At 38.1% G+C, this 23,234-nt stretch overlaps 2 protein-coding genes across 6 annotated transcripts in view; one reads left to right on the forward strand and one right to left on the reverse strand.

Annotated features, from left to right (window-relative positions):
* Positions 1-2,969, forward strand: part of TCEA1 (transcription elongation factor A1) — a 30,296-nt gene extending 27,327 nt beyond the window's left edge. Inside the window, exons 9-10 of one of the 3 annotated variants that reach the window (XM_054057317.1) lie at positions 705-776; positions 1,827-2,969. In XM_054057317.1, the coding sequence (XP_053913292.1) occupies positions 705-776; positions 1,827-1,835 (81 nt within the window). In that variant the 3' untranslated portion in view covers positions 1,836-2,969. Of the gene's footprint in view, positions 1-704; positions 1,764-1,826 lie in introns of those variants that run through there. The other 2 variants (XM_054057316.1, XM_054057315.1) reach the window with 2 other exon arrangements.
* Positions 2,970-2,971: 2 nt separating this feature from the next.
* RGS20 (regulator of G protein signaling 20) overlaps positions 2,972-23,234 on the reverse strand; it is a 45,292-nt gene continuing 25,029 nt past the window's right edge. For all 3 annotated transcript variants that reach the window (XM_054057311.1, XM_054057312.1, XM_054057313.1), the window contains 4 exons: positions 16,843-16,991; positions 11,618-11,704; positions 10,631-10,865; positions 2,972-9,490 (listed from right to left, as the gene is read on the reverse strand). In XM_054057311.1, the coding sequence (XP_053913286.1) occupies positions 9,302-9,490; positions 10,631-10,865; positions 11,618-11,704; positions 16,843-16,991 (660 nt within the window). In that variant the 3' untranslated portion in view covers positions 2,972-9,301. The remainder of the gene's footprint in view (positions 9,491-10,630; positions 10,866-11,617; positions 11,705-16,842; positions 16,992-23,234) is intronic.

Genomic DNA, 23,234 nt, shown 5'->3' on the forward strand with positions numbered 1-23,234 from the left:
CTTTGCAATGCTGAGTTTTTGTTAATTCTTTTTGTTACACCATATTAATGTGATTTTATGTGGAGGAGAGCTAATTTACTCTGTGTAAATGTGTGTAAACCTTTCTTTACAGAGCAAATAAATGGCAGAAAATAATGACACATGCATATAAAAATATATATATACATATATAAAATCTACCATTTGACTAACACTAGACCCTGATTTACAATCATTCCTACAATCTTTTTCTATTTTAATTAGGAAGTATGTGCAAGAAGGGCTTTAGTTTGTTAAATAGTGCTTCAGGGCATGTAATTTTGATCATAGAATCAGCTGCATTTATAATTTAATATTGCATATCAGATGCTTTAAGTAAAAAACTCTTTTCAGTCATGAGGCTTTGAAGCCTTGCATTAGTAAACATACGTAAAGCTGTATTGAACATAGTTTTACTGCAGAATCTTTTCCTAGAGGTATGTGCAGTTTCTATGACAAAATTGATATTTTAGTGCTTCTAAATCTGTCAGAATGTAAATTTGATTGCTTTATAGTCTAGACAAAGAAACAGTTTTAACTGATATGGAAAGTTAACTTTTATTTTTATCCAAATGTGTTTCCTTAATGTTAAATTTTTACTTTAAACCTTTTACATTGAACACATACTAACAAAAGTTGAAGATACTAATTTTTCTTTTCCACTCTGGCTCTTGCCTTTGCCAAAGGTTCAAACCCGCAGTGCTGATGAACCCATGACAACATTTGTTGTCTGTAATGAATGTGGAAACAGATGGAAGGTAAGGCTGTTAGACTGCTCTGCATATCTGAAGCAAACAGCCAGGCTCTATACTTAATGTTGTTTTACAGTAAATGACAAATGAGTTTCTATTGACTTTTGGTTATTTCTTAGCCCATTATTGATATTAAATGTTGAGATTGCAAAATTGCTTTTGGTTAGAAAAGTATTTTTGACTGAAAGTGTGAGATGACACAAGTAGAGTGGTAGAAAAGGAGGAGAAAAGGTGAGATATTGACTTAGTCCTTGTGACATTTAGTTACACTGCTTTGCCATACAAAGTTGTGGCAAGTTGATCACTGTGTTTTCTCTTTCTTCTCTCAAAGATATTCTAAACTGTTTTTAATCTCTGCTTTGAATAGTGGAATAGGCCTTTTTAGAACTTTTTGGTTTTTCCTTGGTTTTTTTTTTTTTTGCTATTGTGAAAAGAAGGGGCAAGCAAAAAAAATAACAAACAGCTGACCACTGCTGTATCCTGTATAGGGATAAGTGGAGCGTAGTGATGACTTGATTTAATTTTTTTTTTAAATGTAGGAAATGGGATTTATAAGAGCTTCTGAGGAGTACTGGTAGTCCAGTAAAGTAGAGAAACACTGAAATGTGAAATTTACGACCTAAGATGTGATCACATGCAATATGAAGCATGATACCCTTATTTTGTTATCTTTCTGTGTTAAGAATGCTGCAGCTCTGCAGAACCATGTTGCACAGTATACATGAAGATTACTGCATTCAAAAAAATTCTTTTCTGCATGTGTTCTACATATCTTATTACTGAATATTGTTCCAGTCTATGCTGCAAGATATCTAACCAATTTATAAAGCTTAGAAATTGTTTCATGCAGTAGCTGGGGAAAAAGCCTTCTGTGAGGTTGTGGTTACAGCAGTGTCCATGTAAAGATGCTTGAGTGAAGGAATTGTTATGATATAAGCAAATGCTTTAACTAGTAATTTCCATATCCTAAATGTGGTGTCATATTTCTGTTCCTTCTTGCAAAGATTTAGAAATACGCTGTATGAAGATCTCATAAAAATTCTTTTCTTTTGACAGTTCTGTTAGAAGAAGAAATTGTCAAGACGTCTGGACCAGTATGAAAGAGGATTTTGTAATTAGCTTTAAAAACTAGGCTAAGCATCTAGCTTCCTGCAAATGAGAGATTTTTGGGGGTTTGTTTTCTTTTTTTTGTTGTTGTTTCAAAGCAGAATACATGCCTGAAGTTAGCCTTTGTTTTGACACAGCCATCATTTCCTTAAATGCCTTCCTGTAGCTGATAGTCAGTAGGGCCAGGGCCAAGGTTGCTCAATTATATGGTGAATGTTAAAATATTTTTTCATTTTTATAAGTAAGTTGGCATTAAACTTTTACCAATTAAACAATTTAGTAATTGGCTTGTTTTTTTCTAACTACATGAATAATGTACTGTATTTTGTGCGGTCTGAGATATACATGCTCCTCCCATATGTATTCTCCTCCCCACATTTGTTCAGTTGAAAGAATGGAATTTGTTTCTTGCTGCTGTGTTTACTGGTTTTGCAAAGAGAAAAGGTATCTAACTTAAGCTAATTAAGTTAAACTCAGTTGTTAACTAAATCACAATTTGTTTCTCTGTCTAGTTTGTAGAAACTGTTTATGAATTAGGACTAAATTTATAGTCATGGGATTCGAAAATTCATTAGTGGACATGATGACCTCTTTTTCAATGGTTGATGAAGCTTATAAATGTAATCGGCTTTGATCAAGGCAACATATACGTTATTGCCAGAAGAGTGTATTTTACATTCCATTAGTAGGTATTATTTGTAGGCATGTCTTAAAATAGTTGGTTAAATCTGATTTGAATGTTCAGTTTTGCTTAACATGCTTGACAACCGAGTTAGGTTTAGACTTTATAAATAAGCAAAGGCATTGTGTTGTAGGCTGTCCAAATAACACCAGCTAACCAATTCACCACAATATAAACTGGCTGAGGAGGTAATATTAAACTAATTTCGTATAAATGACATTCACTTTGTTCATTAACTGAATTTTGACATGTGGAGTATCCAGTGTCAATCACAGACTTGCAGGTGTGAATAAATTGTTGAAGTTATGGTCTTTTCTATATGTGGAATGATACAAATACTGCTTTGTTTGAGCTATTCACAACACTTATAAAGGGCAGGCACAGGTTGGTTTGCATAACCTTCGTTATACTAAATTTTTATGTCTGACTGTGACACTTAAAAAAATGACCTTTTGAGAAAATATAGTAATTGTATTTCTGTACTTAGTGAATTATATCTGGACTTTATTGAAAGAACTGGAACTGCGGTAGTGCTTTCTTTGGTGTAGGTGTATCCAAATAGGAGTTCAAATAAAAAGTTTCACCTAATGTTACCTTATGGCTGTGGCAACAGCCTTCACACTTTCTTTCTTCTGTCCCTGAGGTAAAATGAACAGTTTCTTTCTTGCAGTGAAAGATAGAAGTCTAAGAACTATATCAAAACCAAATCATAGCTGCCTGTATTCTATTCATGCTTCATTTTAATCACTCAAATCCAAAAATAAAACTGCCTGGCAGTGAGCTTTTGATGCACTTCTGTTCAACGGGTGCTTTGGTTTTCCCAGTTGTCTGAAATTGCCCTCCTCTATTGGAAAGGATGCAGTTTGAAGGATGTACAGGAGAGAGATGTAGAAATGGGCTGGGTCTGAATCTCATTTCCCCAGCTGGCTGACTGACTTACTAAGCTTCAGTCCTGCTATGACTGACCCAGTATGTTAGGATATTTCATGCAGTGAGACGTGCTGGCAGAACTGGTGATTAATCTCTCCTGTGCAAGAACAGCAGGTTTGTTTATTACCTTTATAGACATTTTAATTCTCTCAGAAGAAAGAGATTGGAACGTAGTTACCCTTACAACCTATGCTGGTTTCCACAGTAATCTAGTAAAGAGAAAGAGGGGACCATGTTCCTTTTAAAGTGTATGTGTGTAGAACTTTAAGGATGTCATCCTTCTTGTAGAAGGAAGGCTAGAGGTTTCTGCAGGTCAGAAAACACACCTTCCACATCCTTAGTTAGAAGGCATTTCCTCATATACGATTCTGTTAACTTGAGCAGAAGAAAGTGTGGGGTTTAAAATACCTTGTACTGAATGATTCTTTTTGACTAGCACTAAGCAGAAAGTAAATATCTGCTCAATGATCTTGCCTTTTGTAAATCCCACTTTGAAGCCCTATTGCACTTTCCAAGTGTTGTGAAGTACCTGTTTTTTATTCAAAGTTCAGGATTCCACTTGTCATATATGTGAATTTTAAATTGAAACTTGCGACCCATACCAGCTTAGATGGAACTTCAATTCATCAACATGAAGTCTTCATTCTCAAAAAAGTGGTTGTATTACCTTTCAAACGCCTGCCTTTTGAAATACGTCATTAGTAGTCATTCATATAAATAAACCTGAGAAGTTTCACCTCTTCAGTACAATTTTGTGCAGCTCTATGTTAGCTTTTGTTTCACTAGACCATCACCAATCTTGAATTGTTTTACAGTTTTACAAGGTTTGGGATTAATTTAGTTACATCTTTAGCATAGAAAAATCTTTCATTAATGTAATTGTATGATACTGATACCTTTCATGGAAGAAGGCACGCGTTTTTAAGCACTTCTTGAAGAAACTTGTTTAAAAATTTCTTCATGCTATGATAGTCTTCTCTCATGGCTTTCTGTTTATCAGATAAGCTTTGTAATCAGAAGTGCATAAGTACATGATGCTTGTGTGATAAATTTTCACCTATCTTTATATATTGGAGCCCTTCAGGATATACATATATAAATTTTTTATTTCGGTCGTATTGTGCTAATGAATTTGGAATTTAAAGGTCAGCGTAAAGCACAATATGTTGGCTGAAGGAGCCCATGCAATTTTAATACTGCTTAGCAGGCTGGTGAAAAAAGAGCAATCTTTAACAGTAAGCATGTTCTGTGGGAGTTATTAGTTTGTGAAGTGCAGACATTGAAAAAAGCATACCAGTGGACTGGAAAGTTGTTAGAGCTTAATGACATCCTGCAGTTAGATAAATGCCAAGACAAACCAACCATGCTTATTTTCAAGCTAGGATAAATTGACTTTGTGATAATTTCTTACTTGATGAATTATAAATAATATCTTGTGTCAATATGATTGTTTTCTCCTGCTATTCTTGTAACAGCTTGCCTATAGAATCATAGAATAGCTTGGGTTGGAAGGGATTTTTAAAGGTCATTTAGTCCAACTCCCAGCAATGAACAGGGAGGTCTTCGACTAGATTAGGTTGCTTAGAGGCCCCTTCAGCCAGACCTTGAATGTTTCCAGTGATGGGGCTTCTACCACCTCTTTGGCCACTCTATCCCAGTGTTTCACCACACTCATTGTAAAAAAAATTATTCCTTATACCTAGTTTGAATCTATCGTCTTCTGGTTTAGAACCATTACCCCTTGTCCTATCACAATGCACTAAAAAGTTTGTTCCCATCATTCTTATGGAACCCTTTAAGTACTGAAAGGCCTCCCCAGAGTCGAGTCTTCTCCAGGCTGAACAAGCCCAGCTCTCCCAGCCTTTCTTCATAGAAATAAGTTCTAGTCATTTTTGTGGCCCTCCTCTGGGCCTGCTCCAACCTGTCCACGTCTTTCCTGTGCTGAGGGCTCCAGAGGTGCATGCAGTACTCCAGGCTGGAGTCTCAGGGGAGGAGAGTAGAGGGGCAGAATCATCTCACTTGGCCTGCTGCTTATGCTGCTTTTGATGCAACCCAGCATGCAGTTGGCCTTCTGGGCTGCAAGTGCACGTTGTTGGCACAAGTCCAGCTTTTCATTCACCAGTGCCTCCAGCTCCTCTGCAGGGCTGCTCTCAATCCCTTCATCCTCTGGCCTGTATTGATCATAGAATCATAGAATGGTTTGAGTTGGAAGGGACCTTAAAGATCATCTAATTCCAACGTCTTCCTCCATGGGCAGGGACACGTCCGCTAGATCAAGCTGCTCAAGGCCCCATCCAACTTGGCATTGAACTCTTCTAGGGATGGGGTGTCCATTACATCCCTGGGCAACCTGTTCCAGTGCCTTACCATCCTCATAGTGAAGAATTTCCTCCTAATGTCTAGTCTAAATCTTCCCCTCTCCAATTTATAGCCATTCCCCCTCATCCTTTCACTACAAGCCTAGCAGTCCCTCCCCAGCTTTCTTGTAGGGCCCCTTCACGTACTGGAAGGTCACTATAAGGTCTGCTTGGAGCCTTCTCTTCTCCAGGCTGAACAACCCTAATTATCAGCCTGTCCTCTATGGGAGGGGTTGCCCGAACCCATGTGCAGGACCTTGCACTTGGCCTTGTTGAACTTCATGAGGCTTATGTGATCCCACTTCTTGAGCTTGTGCAAGTCCCTGTGGATAACATCCCTCAGGCATGTCAGCTGCAGCACTCAGCTTGATGTCATTTGCCAGCTTGCTGAGGGTGCACTTGATCCCACTGTCTGTGTCATTGGTGAAGATATTAAACAGTACCAGTCCCAATATGGACCCATGAGGGACACCACTTTTCATGGATCTCTATCTGGACATTGAGCCATGGACCGCTACTCTCTGGATTCAACCATTCAGCTGGTTCTTGATCCACTAAACACTACCATATCTCTCCAATTTCGAGAGAAGAATGTTGAGGAGACCATGTCAAAGGCCTCACAGAAGTCCAGATAGATGACATCCATTTGTTCTTCCCTTGTCCCTTGATGTAGTCACTCCATCACAGAAGGCCACTATGTTGGTCAGGCAAGACTTGCTGTTGGTGAAGCCATGCTGGCTGTCTCTTTTCAACTCACTGTCTTCCATGTGCCCTATCATAGCTTCTAGGAGTATCTGCTCCGTGATCTTCCCAAGTGTAGAAGTGGTGCTGACAGATCAGTAGTCCCCAGGGTCCTCTTTTCTACCATTTTTACAAATGGGTGCAATTTTTCCCTTTATCTAGTCACCAGGAACTTCACTGAACTGCTATGTTTGTTTGGATTTTGGGTTGTTTGTGGGGTTTTTTTGAGAGATACTCATGTTGTCTAGAGACAAGCATTCTCCCATTGGTGTTGGGTGTAAACTTAAACCTAAACCATAAGAAAACTTAAGACTTTTCAGTAAAGGTGTGCATTGCAACTGTCAGCAAATTGTAATGCAGAGAATTTTAATTGCTTAGAAGTTATTATTTTCTTCTTTTAATCATCTGATGTGAACCATAAAACTGCCCAAACTAATATAGTTTTCTCTCCCCTCTGATTACATTGCATCTTTTTCTTTCCTTTTCTTGCAGAATAATAAAATATATTGTTTGATATAAAGTCCCACTCTTCAATCTGTCTTCCAGCTCTTAATGAGGTATCTTTGCAGGAAGGAGAGAGAACTTAAAAGAAATAAAATCCTTCATTTCATGAAATGACACACTTTGAACTTTTTTGATGTATGTGTCTGAAATTTCCAGCAAGCTAGATTTGCCCTAGTTAAACTTTGTCAACTTAAGAGTTTTAGAGCAGTCTTACCTGCCCTGATTAAAACAAGCGCTGCATTGTCAGTCTTACTGCAAGCTCCCTATAAACGCTGCCTTACTGATATGTCTAGTTTGCTTTGTTGAAGTTACTCCTTGTTATGCAATACTTTTAAGTAAACTGAGATTGTATGATAGTGCTTTGGATATGTTTCCTACAAATTCATCTGAGATAAGCAGTGTCGATACCTTCAGTGGTTGCAGTTGAACCATGTCTTAAATAATGGTGTATAGAAGGGCTTCCTCTTAGTCATCCAGTGTTGTGCTACAGAGAGCAAAAGCACTTTGTTTTACTGTCTCTCAAGCTTTTTGGTTTACTTTTTTTGTGCTGGCATGTTGAATGGTGCTTTGTTTTTGGGAGACGATGATGGTAACTGGTCCATAGTTATTGTTGTCAACTTAGCGTATATTGGGTCTTCGCCTGTGGTGCTGTGTAATGAAAGTCTTGTCATTATTTGTTTTAATAATGTGAATGCAGTAAGGGGTGAACGTGCCTCCTGCCGAGTGCATTGAGGAAGGAATTAAATTGATCTCCTAAATTCTGTCTTGTTATTTCCCTTTCCTATATTCAGAGACAGACCCATTTTATGCTTTTCAGTGGTGCTGGAATTAGGCAAAGAGTAGGCTTTAGAAAGGCTACAGTAAATTTAACTGAACTGTGCTTCGCTGGTACCCCTTCTAAGTTCCCCCCCCCCCCCCCCCCCCGTGCCCTATATGTCCTGTTCCTACTTATATGTGTCATTTGATTCATTTAAATGTGCGGGAAAGAATAAAATTTAATGGAATTCCACTATAGACTCCAAAGTTTAATCAGTGGAATTGTAGTGAATCTTCTAATTTAAAGTAAAGAAGCTATTCTAATAACAGAATAACACATCTACGAATAGATTATGTGGATTCAATTTACTTTCTTCCAAGTACTTCCTGTGAATACTGATTTTGAGATATGATCATAAATGAAGTGTAATGTTTTTGTGGATACTGTAAATGAGTGTGGTTTATTAGCAGATAGAGCTGTTGCTTTTCTTTCCAACAGTCTAAAATAGTGCTACATCAGAGCACAATAGATGCAGCTTCCCCCTTTTATCAGTTCAGTGTATAAGCATCTGTACCAGAAAACTTAAAAGATCTGTCAGGTAATAGCAGGATTTAGTATGTACAAACCCAAGATGTGATACTGCAGTCTTTCTGAGAGTGAACACTGAAATGTTTCTCATATGTACCTAGCAAGGGAAGAGAAGAATATGTGAGAATTCTTGTGCTTTATTTCAGAATTTAAATGCCCAGACTCTTCTTCCTCTTAAGTAAATAATTTATAAACATCAACAATATGAACTTAAAAATGCTTTCAGCAGACTCTAGTAGTAAAATAACAATTCTTCAGCAAAAGGTTTTTATAGGCAGCATTATTTCAACCATTAGCTTTCGTAAACTTGAGATTGCCATACTGATTTCCATTAGTGCACCATACACACATTAAATATACCAAGACAAGTGGAGTGTACTTGTGCCAGATACAGTTCGGACAATAGGTGAAACTTGGTTTAATATAACTCAGATATTGACAGTACTGTTTCCACTTTGGTCACAGTGCAAATGGATTAACTGGTTTGGTTTTCGAGAGAATTCTAACACTCCACTTAAAAATAAAATTCTGTTTTCATGCTCAGTTGGCATTTGTACCTCAGACATACGCTGTAACAGATTTGCATCCGAGTTGTGTGCTGCGTTTGAAAAAATACTGCATTTTTTGAACAACAACATTTTCTCTTCATTCTCTTCATTCTCTTTTGCAAAGTAACACTGAATTTGATCAGAAACTGTAGTTAGCTGATTATGTCAGAGCCTTGTGCGGGTTTGAATTATTCAGTCTGTAGTAAAACTTGCCTGAGTTATTTTCAGGTAAATATCTGATTAATTCTAAATTCCCTGTGAACTGGTGTAGCCCAGAGTTCCATTTGTTTTAAAATAAATACATTTAAGAAAAAATCTTATGCTTCAATGGATTTTTCAGATAAGGACCGAAGCAAATCCTTATAAATAGCAGAGTTCATAAACCGTGGGTAGGAGTCTCTGTGCATTAAGGTATAAATTTGAAGCTGTGCGTCATCGAAGGTATGTTGTGAGGGTTCCAGCATATTTCGGTTAATAACTTCTCTTACTCTGGAGTCCAGACTGACCTGCATATTAAAATAAAGTCACATAATTAATACTGGTGCATAGTACATATGGGTTTTTAGGTTTGCTTTATTGCCTTGAAAAAGTAGTTGGTTTTAACCATTTCGGCTGCTGTCCTTCAACAGTGTAAAAACTACTAAAAATATACTTAGGCAAAAATGATTGTTGAAATTTGGAAGTATTAATCTCTTGAGTATGGACAGAGAAATTTTCTCACTGAGGTGACCATACTTTGAAGAAGGCTTCCTGCAATCCCCTTATGACTGAAACCTGAGAGAATGGTGGACTATTTCCAAACCAACTTCCTGCTGTGTAGTAGAGAGGATTTGTAATTTTTTGTGATGGTTCATTTCCTTGGGAGTTAGTGCTGTTGTGAAGAGACTGAATTTGGAGTAAGCAGTATGACGCAGATGGAAACTGTAACCTGGGAAGCTGTCGCTTAATCAAATTCCTGTTAAAAAGCAGGGTGAATTGATGTGAGCCACGGGTATGGCTATATAATGATTCCATACAAGTAATGTAAAATTTTTTTCTGCAGGGCTTTAGTTTCTGCAGGACAATATCAGTCTAGATAGGGTAGACTGACTAAATCGTACTTTTATAAGTACAAAAATATAGCTTGCACTGCAAACAATTAAGTTTGAATTTTGCAAGGATATTGGAAGGCTTAAAATTCCAGCCTGCTTGGCAGGATAATACCCAAACCGAACTAAGGTGTTTTTGAAACTTGACACATTTGCTAACAGGCAGGTGACAAAGAGCTTTGAAAATTTTCAGGAAGTTAATGTGTCTCTTCCATGCCATATTTTGTCAGCTGCTCTTTGGGCAATTTGTGCTTTGCAAATAACACTTTATTTGTGATTACTATGTGTTTGGAGAGATGCACACACCCCCTTTTCTAGTGCAAATAAAAAAGAAATAGGCTTGTCCAACAAATAAAGCTGAAGTTTAGCATGGATGAAACGGTCATCTGTGTATTTGTGCCTCGAATCAAGACGTCACAGCAGCATGCCAAAACATCGCTACCTGATGACAGTGAGATGTGGGGGAAGAATGTTCTCCCTGAGTGGTGGTGTAGCTTTAATCACATTAGGACTAACTGCAAAGCAGCATCAAAGAATGTATTGGGGGAAGTAATATACCTCTTTTGGAGAAAGGATAGAAATATAATCTTCATAAATTAGTCTTGCTTTTTCTTCAATGACACTTTTGTTGGATTCTTGTTTTAGTTCCTCACAGGCCATCCAGAAAAGCATGTTTTCCTCACTGAATTCTGTTCGTAGGAATTCACGAAATGCATTTCTGCCAGCTGGAGTAAGCATCAACTTGTCAAATGATTGAGCCCAGGCATTTACTTCTTCAAGAGTAGGAGCAGGGCTTGAAGAGGAAGGAGAGGACGAGAGAAATAAATGATTGTTACTCGAACTGTTTGCAGACGGCAGGAGGCATCTGCCATCACAATGGAAAAAAAAATGACAAGGTTTATGGGGTCTCTTAATTCTTTATCAGAACTATGGAAGTAAAAAATCTAGTAACTAAACATATTTGCAAGATGCTTTTTGAAAGTGTGCTTCTCAAAAGCTCAAATGCAGATGATCGCCTGCACTTTCATGCAGAAATTGCAGTTTACTCCTCAAAGTAATTGCAACAAAGAAGTCTCTGCTACAGCTAAGCATTTTTTCTATACCTAACAGTCTTTGTTGAAAATTGAGTGAAAATATGTAGAGAGAAGCAATGATCCCAATGAAACCCCATAAAAAGCATCCTCCTGTTTATTACAGTTTTACAGGTTCTTCTACCCGTTTGAACAATTCTGAAGAGACAGTTGACTGACTTTTGGGAGGATCTGAGGTCCCCTTTGTATTTATTCTATGTTCTATAATGCTGGTTTTGAGCTGCCATGTTATTGAAGTGGGGATATGATTTCATGCTGCGTATAAACAATGTACAAAAAATTTAGATGAGACCTTTGGTTCTTTAGGAGATAAGAGACAGGTGACTGCAAATTCAGCATAAATGACAGATAACAGAAGTTAAGTCTGCATTTCAGGTAATTCACTTTTAAATTTAGTATGGTGTGTTTGGTTTGTTTCATTTTAGCTTAACAGAGCACATAGTAAAGACCATACCTTTCCTCACAGTTTGGAATACCCTCTGCTTGGAGTTCATGAGATGTTCTCCTTGCTCTCTCCTCGTCTTGATTTCTAACAGTAAGACTGCGAGGTAGCAAACAAAATTTTACTCAACTGTATAAAGAAAAAGACTGAATGTACACCACATGTTTTTCCTTCCATATTAAAAAAAAATAAACTAATCAGCTAAAAGGACAGAAGCTAACAGTGGCTGCATTACCCACAGTTATACTCTGACACTAGTTTTACAGTTGTATAAACCTGGAAAACTAATGTAGCTGAATGCTGTTTAATAATCCATCACATAGACTTTCTGTATGGGGATCACAGATTCATAGCATAGCTTGAGTTGGCAGGGACCCATAAAGATTACAGATTGCAACTCTCTCTATACATGTCCACATAGGTGTGTATATATATATATATATACACATAGATGTATACACAAATACCCTCTATCACATACCAAATCTATTCTCTATCGACTCTTATTATACTGTTTATGCTTGATGCAATGTTTTTACTGAAGTTAGACTTGATACACTGGTTTTATGTGAGTTAGATTTCAGGGTGGTTTGGTTTTACCCCTCCCCTTGGCTATTTTTCATATCCATAGGGCATGATGGGGGTCAAGACTCTGGTTTAGAATGGTGACACCATGTTACAAGAAAAATAGAGTTCAGAAGATGGAGCACAAGTTTTAAGCAAGCTCGACACATCTATGAGTGGTGTTGGAGGTGTAAGCATCTTTTAGAATTCAGATGAAGATACAGCCAGATTGTGTGGCAATTGTTTGCAACTTCAAGTGCTAGTATATGCTTCAAAATGTGAAGCCTGCAGCAAAAAAGAGCAGCAGTATCGTTGCTGAACGTTTTGAGTATGTCTGACTAGAAAAGAGTATTAGCTTATTTGTTGATTAAAGAAGAAATAAACATTTGCTGCCAATCACTAGTGATCACTGAGAGAGTGATATTTTCATGAACCCTGGCAGGGTAGCTGTCAGCTTCTGCTGCTTTTATTAAACGTTAATTTGAATAACTTTTTAAAACTAGTTTCTAAAAATCCCTTTTGTAGTTGCAGATGATTCTTTTTCTTTTAAGACTGAATTTGAAAATATGCATGTTTTCTTTTAGGGAATGGGAATACATTTCAATTCATAGGCTTTCACAGTTTCGTGAGAAATGCATTTGCACACACACACATACATTTATACAATCTGTGAAGCTGCTTAAAATTTGTCAAGAAGAAAAGATCCTGGTGTATTATAACATGTAACTTATATGAAACAATCCTCCAGTTGAAGTAAAGCAAGAGAGTTATTATAACTTCTAGGAAAATATTGAACTCGATTTCTTCATTTTTATCTTATCTTTCTTTAATGCTAATGTTCTAAGTTTTGTTGCCTAAATTCTTAATCTCATCACTAGCAAGGGGTTTTGTTAAGACCAGTTGATTTTCATTTCCTTTCTTCCTTCTAACCTCATGGCTCTGTCTTATTTGCAGACCTGCTACTTACTGGTTATCTCCATCTGTTGCTTTTCCAAGTGTTAGTCCATAATCTGCAGAGAGCTGCTTGGAGGATGGAAGATTGAAACAGTAAAGGCTGGAGGTTGGCAACAGAGAATAAAGATGCTTTTCTCTTTGCCAAGACAGTCCATGCATTGAAGAAGCAGGGAAGCTTTCCTGTTGCTAAGCTGGAAAGCGGTTATTGCAAACAGTTTGGTTTTTTTTCTGCACCATCTGAACCATGTGCTCGCTATTTCAACTCACCTTTTAGAAAAGAAATAGTTGACTGATTAATGTTCTCTGTTCTTTTGGGGTGTTTTAAGTCTCAATCCTTTACTATCCCTTTTTAGCAGTGATTTTGGCCTTTATTTTAATATGAAAAGCGATGTGATTGCCACAGTTATTTTTGGATTGAGGGGAACCAAAAGATCTAACAGAAAGGATTACAGTCTTCATAGGATAATGCATGAAAGGGGGAAAGACAGAAGAAATAACAAAAGATTCCTTAAGAGAACTTGAAATGCCTTAGAAAATAACTTGCAGGCAGGCTCTTTTCTTAGAGTACAGGTGAAAAAAACCCAAAGAGACTAGTGCAATACTGCATCTCCTCAGGATCTGGAAAAGTAACAGGCTGAGGGCTTGAGTTTCTGCTGTAGGAATGAACACAGGCCCTGAGCATCCAGCTGAGAGGCTCATTTCACCATTTCTTCATTCTAAATCTACTATTAAGTGTATGTTGAATGTTGGATGTTCAGCATCTCAGCTGCATGACTCATGTAGATTGTTATTTTTATTCCTATTCATAATTTTTCTGTTCAAAGTATTTGAGCTATTTTGAGGAAAGGCTCTATGAATAGGGAATATAAATAGCTTAATTATGGTTTGTTTTGCATTTCTTGCTACTAGAAAACAATTGTTCTCAAAAAAATCAGAAATTATTTTAAAGCGAAAACAAGTAGCTCTGTTTGGGAGCATGTACTGGTTTCCCAGATAATTCTGAAATGCAAATAGGAATTTTAAGCATCATGAAATTTGGGTACTTTCACAAACCCTACTAAGTTGATTGCTTTGAATTGTTTGAATAGTGAGGTGCACAGAAAATAAGCATCCTGAAAAATACCAGGTAGTGTGGCAAAAAAAGCACCTTACCAACAACTTAAAAGATAAAATGCAAATTTTATGTAGTCTAACTTAGATGTGCCTTATTTTTTCCCTTTTATGGAAAGACGTTTGTGTAATACACAGCTTTAAACTGAGCCTCTTGTGATTGCACCTGTGTCCTGTTCAGGTGACACAGGAATTTATATGGGATGCTTGAACACAGATGCCATTCTGCAAGGTAGCAAACTCTGATCCTGCACTAGCATGGCTACTTAATGTACCTTTAAACTCTACCTTAATTTACCTTTAAGCAGCTGCTGAAAAACTTGGTAGAGCCAGAATACTTGGCATATTGCAAAAAAACCCCAAAACCCTCTAAGCCGCCTGTTGTCCTTACAAAATATTCATTATTTGCACTAGGGAGGGCAGAATTGGGTATCTTGTCTTCTGATGAGCTGAGTAGCAATAGCAAAGGAATAACCAGCCTGTTCTTGCCTTGCCTTCTGATGGAGTTCTCCAAAGTGTTTGCTACAAGCTGCTGTTGGAAATAAAAAAATTGTGGAATAGATTCCTAGCCTGGGCTGTAGCCTGGGGTGACATCTTCCCTTCACCTCAGTGCCCTGTTTACTCACTTTTTTTTTTTTTTTTAAAGCATTTATGTGGTGAATAGTGCATTTGTAAGAAGCCCTCTGCTTGCTGTCAGTGTTTTGGTTGAACTCCTATGGCTGTTTAAGATGGTTTTCTTTCTATCAGTGGAAGTTCTTGTCTCATCAATTGATTAACACTTCGCCCAAAACAGATACAGGGCGTTTGAGGATGGGAAGCTTTACTTCAATTTTGAATGAAATCACTTGGATCTGGAGAGGCTGGTAAGAGAGAGGTGAACACATCTTAATTTAAGGAATCACAGAATCATAGAATAAGAATAGTTAGGGTTGGAAGAGACCTTAAAGATCGTCTAGTTCCAATCCCCCTGCCATGGGCAGGGACACCTCCCACTAAATCAGGCTTCCCAAGCCTCCATCCAACCTGGCCTTGAACACCTCCAGGGATGGGGCAGCCACAACTTCCTTGGGCAATGTGTTCCAGTGTCTCACCACTCTCATAGTGAAGAAATTCTTCCTAATGTCTAGTCTAAATCTGCCCCTCTCCAGTTTGTATCCATTCCCCTTGTCCTATCCCCACAAGCCTTTATGAATAGCCCCTCTCCAGCTTTCTTGCAGGCCCCCTCCAGGTTACTGGAAGGTCGCTATAAGATCTCAGAGCCTCCTCTAGGCTGAAGAAGCCCAACTCTCTCAGCCTGTCCTTGTAGGGAAGGGGCTCCAGCCCTCAGATCATCTTTGTAGCCCTCCTCTGGACCCGTTCCAACAGCTCCATATCCTTCTTACGTTGAGGATTCCAGAACCGGACACAGTATTCCAGATGAGGTCTCACAAGAGAGGAGTAGAGGGGCAGAATCACTTCCCTCGCCCTGCTGGCCATGCTTCTTTTGATGCAGCCCAGGATACAGTTGTCCTTCTGGGCTGCGAGCGCACATTGTTGGCTCATGTCGAGCTTCTCATCAACCAGCACCCCCAAGTCCTTTTCTGCAGGGCAGCTCTCAAGCACGTCATCCCCCATCGTGTACTGAAAAAGGGGATTGCCCCAACCCAGGTGCAGGACCTTGCACTTGGCCTTGTTGAACCTCATGAGGTTCTCAGAGTCCCACTTCTTCAGCCTGTCCAGGTGCCTCTGGATGACATCCTGTCCTTCCAGTGTGGCAACTGCAACACTCAGCTTGGCGTCATCTGCAAACTTGCTGAGGGTGCACTCAATCTTGTTGTCAATATCATTGATAAAGATATTGAACAGCACTGGTCCCAGTACAGACCTCTGAGGGACACCACTTGTCACGGATCTCCATCTGGACTTCAAGCCATTTGACCACTAATCGAGTGATTACTTTTCATCTTCTGTTTTGCTTCCCTGATCAATTTTCCTCCTTAATACTTTGTAATGGGAGTAGTTCTGAATTACATTCTGCTTAACTCATGTTCAGCAAATACCCACTATGTTTAAAGTTTCTGATGCTAAGGTTAACTTCATGAGCTGCAGGTGCCATGAGTTGGCAACACTAACTAATGACAACAGATCCAGTTGCCTTCGAAACAAAAGAACAGTGCTGGGTACATGGTTATTTGTTTTCTGAACTACAAATTCTTCCTCCTCCTAATTCCATTTAACACATTGTGCTGCTTGTTAAGTCCCAGTCCTAAATCTAAAGCTGTGACATATTCTGGTATTGCTTTCATTTTTTAGTGGAAGCCCAGGTGAAGCTCAAGGCTGAGTAAAACCAGTCCTGCACAAAACAGATCTTCCACTGCACAATATTGACAACAAAAGTACAATAGTACTGCTGTACTGATATTTTTTTTAAAAAAAATCTGTTATTTCAATGGCAAGAAAAAAAAAAGTACACTGCAGTAGAAGGTTGCATCTAGTGCTAGAACATCTCTCTTAGTCCCAGATTTGCTGAATTACCCAGGTGGTTTGTTTGTCTCTGTTGTCCTATCCACTGGTTATTGCCTCCCGCCCCTGCCTTTCTGTTCCCAAAGAGCTTGAATGAGAGGGGTTACCATGAGCAGCTGCAGCAACAGCACCAACAAAAGCAGCAAGCATTGGACCCTCGATTTCCTGTGCTGTGCTGAGCTTGTGCAGCACCTGGGGTCTCCTGGGTTGTAGACATCTGCCGTTTGCGCATCTCCGTCCGTTCTGATCCCATGGGCTGCAAGACAGCAAGAGAAGAGAGAAGTGAGAAACACTTTGCTTTATTTTTTTTCTTTTATTTGCTTTAGAAGTCTTACTAAGAACTGCTGAAGGCCACCGCTCCAAAGGAACTGAAAACCTAAATGCTTGGTTCTTTGAATCCTTTGGAAAATTGATGGATTTTATTTAAGTGCTGTGATGGAAGGCAAGTGGCTAATGAATTCCACACATACAGAGACAGCTGTGATAGAGAGAGCAGAAGGTGGAATTAAGGGGTCTCGGAGAGCTGCAGCTCTTAGGACACTGGTATATAAGCCTGGGTCTTCAAAAGGGTTTCCTGAGGTTTTGACTTTAAGGTCAAGTGTTACAGAATTGAGGTAGTTGGAGCCTCTTCTTTTCTTTCTCTTGATTAGCACAGGCTTAGTGATGTTTGAGTGAGACACCTGAGGTCTCTTGAAAATCTGGCTTTCAGTGGGTATTGAGGGTGTCTTAAAACTGCTGCTTGCCCTGTAGTAAAAGGGAAGGACCAATGCTTATCTGTTTGTTATAGATCTGACTGCCACAAGTTTCTTAAGTGTTTTTCTCTCAAAAAGGAATCAAGTGCTGCTTTGAAGATGAAGAATTACTTGTGGAGAAAACACATGACTGTAGAGAATTAAGATTTATCATGCAGGTTTTTGGTCACCTCCCCCAGCTGAGGAAAGCATGAAACACTTTTTGTGTGGAAGCACTGGTTGTAATTTTTTACACTGGTCTAGAAAACCTTTTTGGAGCCAGAATTCTGCAGATTGTGCAGAGGAATGGTGTTAGTAAAATTACAAGTCTCCTTGAAATACCTGTCCCTTTCTGATCTCTCTGTGAACTTCAGGCTTGCTCGAGGCTCTCCATATTATGCTGAAGGTTGTACCATATTTAAGTGACCTATGGCTTTTACAGATAAAATGACAGCTTGTACAGAGATGAGTATGTCTTTCTTAATTTTGATTGTATTACATTTGTGGATACATAACTAGTCATCCTCCGATGTCGTGAGATCCCTTTGTGTGTAGGTTTTTTCAGGTTGCTAAACCTTCTTTTGAGGCCATGACAATTGTAGGGTAATTAAAATTAGTTGCTATGATTTTTGAGTTCTTTGTTTCAAGTCTGATACTAAATTATCAACAACAAAATCTTATCAGCTGAATACTGGAGGGTTAAAAGTTGCCTTCCTTTCTAAAATGTTTAGCCAGGTTTAGGAAGCCAGGTTTAGGAAATACCATTGTTGTAACCTGGGGGAGAATGCACAGACATTGTCAGGGACTTAACAGTAGTGTCAGGAGAAGAAAGGAGATCATTTTAGTAGAGTGCAGCATTGTGCTGAATTTTTTTCTGCTGATTTTTTTTCTTCTGAATTTGTTTCTCTCTTATAGAGCTTAATAGTTTTTGTTTTTGTGAGAACCACCCACTCTCCCAAGAGCACGACATGCTGAGCAGAAGATACACCTGTTTTGCAGGAGGAATAAAATATAAGAACAACAATACAGATAGAAATAATAACCCATTTTGTAACTCTGTAGACCTGCCCTGAGAAGCGATACCTAAATGCCCAGAAACAGAAAATCGGAAAAAGAACACAATACCAAAAACCCCACAACCTTTCTTCTTTCAACATGTGGAAATATAGATGTGGAATGCAGAATACATTTGCAGATTCAGATTTCCTTCCTTCAGAGTTTCAGATTCACAGGAATAGAAAGAAGTGCTAAGCATTAATTTCCTTGGAGATACCTATGCTTTTTAAAATAGAGCATCTTCATATTTCAATTAGAAAGTAACAGCATATGAAGTGCTATTGGAATGATAATATATCTAACAATATTTCAGGCTGTTTTGGACACTAAACAATTATTATTGATTAGAAAAGTGTAATTTGGATTCACATATGTGCTGTTTATATAGCCTAATCCATCCACTCCTACTGTTGAAATGTTTTATGTGGATAGTTCACACGTTCATATATATAATCCATATTACAGTTGAACTGACAGTGGTCTGAGTAGAAAAACTGGTTCCTGTTGGCTGTTTTCCATGGACAAAGGTAACGGACAGAACAAGTAAGAAGAAGAATACACTCCTCCTCTCCACCTCATCCCACTATGGCTTAATTCAAGAGATCTTTCTGGATCCATTTTTACTATTTCAGGTTGTTCTTTAGATTTGTTATTTGACATCTTTAATGAAAGGGAAGTGTATATAAGATATAAGCAGCAGTATGGCAAATACCAGTTTTCTGGTATTATAGTTTTTTTATGAATGTTCATCATTGCATGATTTCTCAGACAGTTTATAGAAAATGAAGGATTGAGCAACACAAAAATTCAATAATTTATTTTTTTCAGATTAAAGGATTTTCATTTTTATTTGGCAGATGTGGACCAACTTGAATAAGCAAGTAGGTTTTGGTCATTTATGTGATGATTTTTTTAAAGGTATTTTTAGCAGATAAAGCATGCTTTCACAATAGCACAGCTGCGTTACAATAATTGGAAATAAGAGAAAGAGAACTGGAATATATCTGTTAGCTTAAAGAAAGCCCAAGCTTTTGAATTACAGAGCTGTTTAGTGATTATTTCCTGTGGCAGTTGACAGTCATATTGTACATTGCATAGAGGTTTGGAGTGGATCATAAACTAATTAGGATGTGACTTTCTGCAGTGTATTAGAAGGAATACTGTGGTAAGATACAGGAAGTAATTTACTCCTCTGTGCAAGAACTATGGGTATTGCATTCCAAGAAAGACGGAGCATCTATCGAAACATCTAAGAAGATGTTAAGAAAGCATGACTAACGCAGAAAAACTGGGTTGTTACTCTAGAAAGGGGAACTGAGAAATGTATTGCTCTTCTGATCATTAGAAGATTATGATATTTTATTGTTCTCTCTTTCAGAGATAAATAATGAATTAGCTGGGGCTAAATAAAATCTAGGCTCAATTTTATAGAACAGCAAGATGTAGAGGACTGAGCAGTTATGGAGATTATTACCAAGCTGTAGAAACTCCTTGGGCACGGACAGTATTAAGAGCCATAAGACAAAAACATAGCAGGCTAGTCCAGGTTCGCAGAACAAGCAGTGTGTAAGTGATCCATCCCAGCACTGTTCTTCTAACTTCATTGTTCCCTGCTTTTTTTTTTTTTTTAATGCAGCTCTGGCTCTAAATCAAACTTGTTGAGGACATTGTTCTGTATACCTTTTGACCTGTACCAACTCCCTTTGGCCACATACTACTTAATTTGCAGGAGAAGTGGATGTCTTACATATAAAATGTAGGGTTTTGTGGTTAATCCTTCAACCAGAACTGCAAAATAAAGTGTGCAAGTTTGCAGCACCATTTGTTGCAAATATATATCCTATCTGATTATACTGAGACCATGCAATGCCCGATATGAGGCCTGAACACACAGTAAGACATAGGCTTTGCATAAAACACACCTTAATTTCATATGTATATTCATGGATATGCACTGGCTTTCTAGATTTCTTTGCTGTCTTTTAAAAAAAGATAATTATATATTTTTTTTAAGGAAAGGTAAATTGGGGAGACACAAACTGCACAATTTTGCAGCTGCACATGGTCATATAGGAAGTTTACCATGAGCTCCCTATTTAGTGCTTTTGCTCTCCCATAAACTTCTCTTTGGCTGGAAGAGAGGCAAAGGCACAGACAAGAGAATTTGTGCAAGTCATCTAAGGATTCATTTTCAAAGAAAATTATCATAAAGTACTAAGGCTATCCAAGTATGACTGTACACAGGGAAGTATAATGATCTTGGAGGTTGTACGGAAACAAAAATGACAGAGATGAAGCAAGTTGCCTGAGCTCATGCAGTGAGCTAATAAGAGAGCGACTAATGGGTCACAAAAAGGAAAAGCCTTATTTTATGTCTGGAGTTCTTTTTCTGTTACCTCTAGTATATCCATAATTTCACTACGGGTCATCAAAGTTCTCAGTCAGAGAATGGACACTATCAACAACTCCGGAGATGATTATTTGTATGAATTTACAAAATTCCTTGCTTCTTTACAGTACAAGCCACGTTAGCAACAATTTAAACAATTCCTTGAATGACTTGTGGATCTGTGGGAATGGAGCCAGCTATTTTTTTGCCTTTGGTAGACTTTAGGTGCTCAGAGCAAAAAGGAGAGGGTTTTTTTAGACCTCTCAATTAAAAAAAAATCCGTTCATATAATGTTATGGTGGTTAATTTGGGATGTCAGTCTGATTTGGTCACGCAGTAGGTCTAAAACGAGTTTGACAATCTGTGCCTGTGTTCTTTGCATCAATGATAAGACTAACAGTATGTGTTAGTTGCAGAATTATTCACCTGTGGATCTTACTGCTATAGTGTCAGTGATCGGTGACCTCTTCAAGTTTGTTATCCCACCGTATTAGGCTGAAAAGCCTTAACCAACTGTTATCAAAAACAGTGGAAGTATGACTGCTAATTTTGTAAGAGGGCTTTTTTAGTTTCTAGACAAGTATTGTGGGTGATCAGGTTATTTTAATGACGAAAAATCTGAATCATCAACAGCATTTTGACTTTATAACTTACCTTAAAGTTGTTAAAGGGAATGACATCTGTTGATACTGCTGTTTAGCTAAATAATTTTCTTTCCCTATTCAAGCTGAGCATACATTTGGCAGACCCACAGGTGGTGAAGTAGGGTAAGTGGCACGTGGGTATTGTTCCCCCAGCTGCTGCATTTCCTAAATAGTATATAGGAGGTGGCCTTAACTTGTCCCCACACCTGACTGTGATGCTTAAATAATGGTCACTGTTCTCTTAAACCAGTACTATGATGTTGCAGAGAAATAAATGCACGTACAGAGTTGGGCAGGGAAAACATTAGTTGTAGCAATCAGCTGAAAGATTCTGGAGCTCAAGGAGCCTTCACAGTTGAAGTGTGTATAGAAGCAAGTGCATTCAAGGATAGACCAGAGCTATTATTTGGCTGCAGAACAAAGGGTGCATTCCTGAGGAAAACAAAGTGTACATCCATCCTCCTACACCTGGCACTGCCAGGTAGATCACTTAAATCTGACAGGAGGCTCAGTCAATATGGCATTGAAATGGGCAAGAACCTGTGACTGAACAGATTTCTCATAGAGAAATTCTATAATGCAGTCAGCAATAAATGAATAAACTAGGTGCATCATGTGGAAACATCAGTGCTAATGTTCTTCCACCAGCCAAAATATTCTGTTCCTTATTAGCAGCTGTACACTTTGAAAACGGCAGTCAGTAAATACAGCTTCTTGTCACACTGTCCTCCCAGGACAGTCACTTATTTGGTCAGCTGGCACTTGGAAATAAAAATAAGATGGAGATGGTCTTTCTTAGGTCTTCAGTTTCCATGGCATGCAATTAGTATCTGGTTTTAAATGGATTTTTTACTGGCTACTAAATACTTTCTGTTTTATTTCCCTGGACAATCAAATATAAGTATGTCCATCAACAAAGAGGATATTTTCTTTGGAACATCAAGATCTCATATGATCAGAGAAAATTCCATCCTAGTTTTTATATATTCAGTTTTGAAGTATTAAAGTTGATTATACATAGTGTGCATCAGATTTTCAGCTGCTGGAAAACTGCATCACTTCAATATTGCCAGTGAAGACAAGGGGATTTATACCGGCTGAGGATCTGATCTGGTACTTGTATTATATTAATGCTGCAGAGAAAAGTGACTTCTTATTTTGGATTGGACTTAATACCAGGTGGTGCTAAGCAGAGGTGTTATGAATTGTCTGAAATGCCTTTCTTCAAAATTTGTATAAATGTTTGGTTTAAAAATCCTCCTGCTTCCTGAATGCATTAACACAGATGGATAGAAACAGTGAGTTTTATTTTCCCACTGAAAGTTACTTTTTCCATCTTACTAAGAAAATGCAGAGAATGAATATGTGTCGGTGCACATAAATTATTGTTCTCTATTCCTGCTCAGACTGAAGTTTTGTATTTCTTCTTTGAGAGAAGAATTACTGTTTTGGCTACAAAGTGAATACAGAGAGGGACATTTTTAATTTTTTCAATGTAGTTTATTTAGATTTTTAGATATATTTAAATAGTTAGATTCAGACTTATGAGATGCTGTTCTCCTCCTTAAGGTCTTTGCAAGTTCAGGAAGACCAACATCTCACAGGTTCAAGCTGAAATTACTGCTCTGTTTTGAAGGTTGGTTGTCTTTTTTAAGTCACTTGAGTAGTGACTTAAAAAA

This window comes from Cuculus canorus, chromosome 2, assembly GCF_017976375.1.
Source record: "Cuculus canorus isolate bCucCan1 chromosome 2, bCucCan1.pri, whole genome shotgun sequence".
NCBI classification, from domain to species: Eukaryota; Metazoa; Chordata; class Aves; order Cuculiformes; family Cuculidae; genus Cuculus; species Cuculus canorus.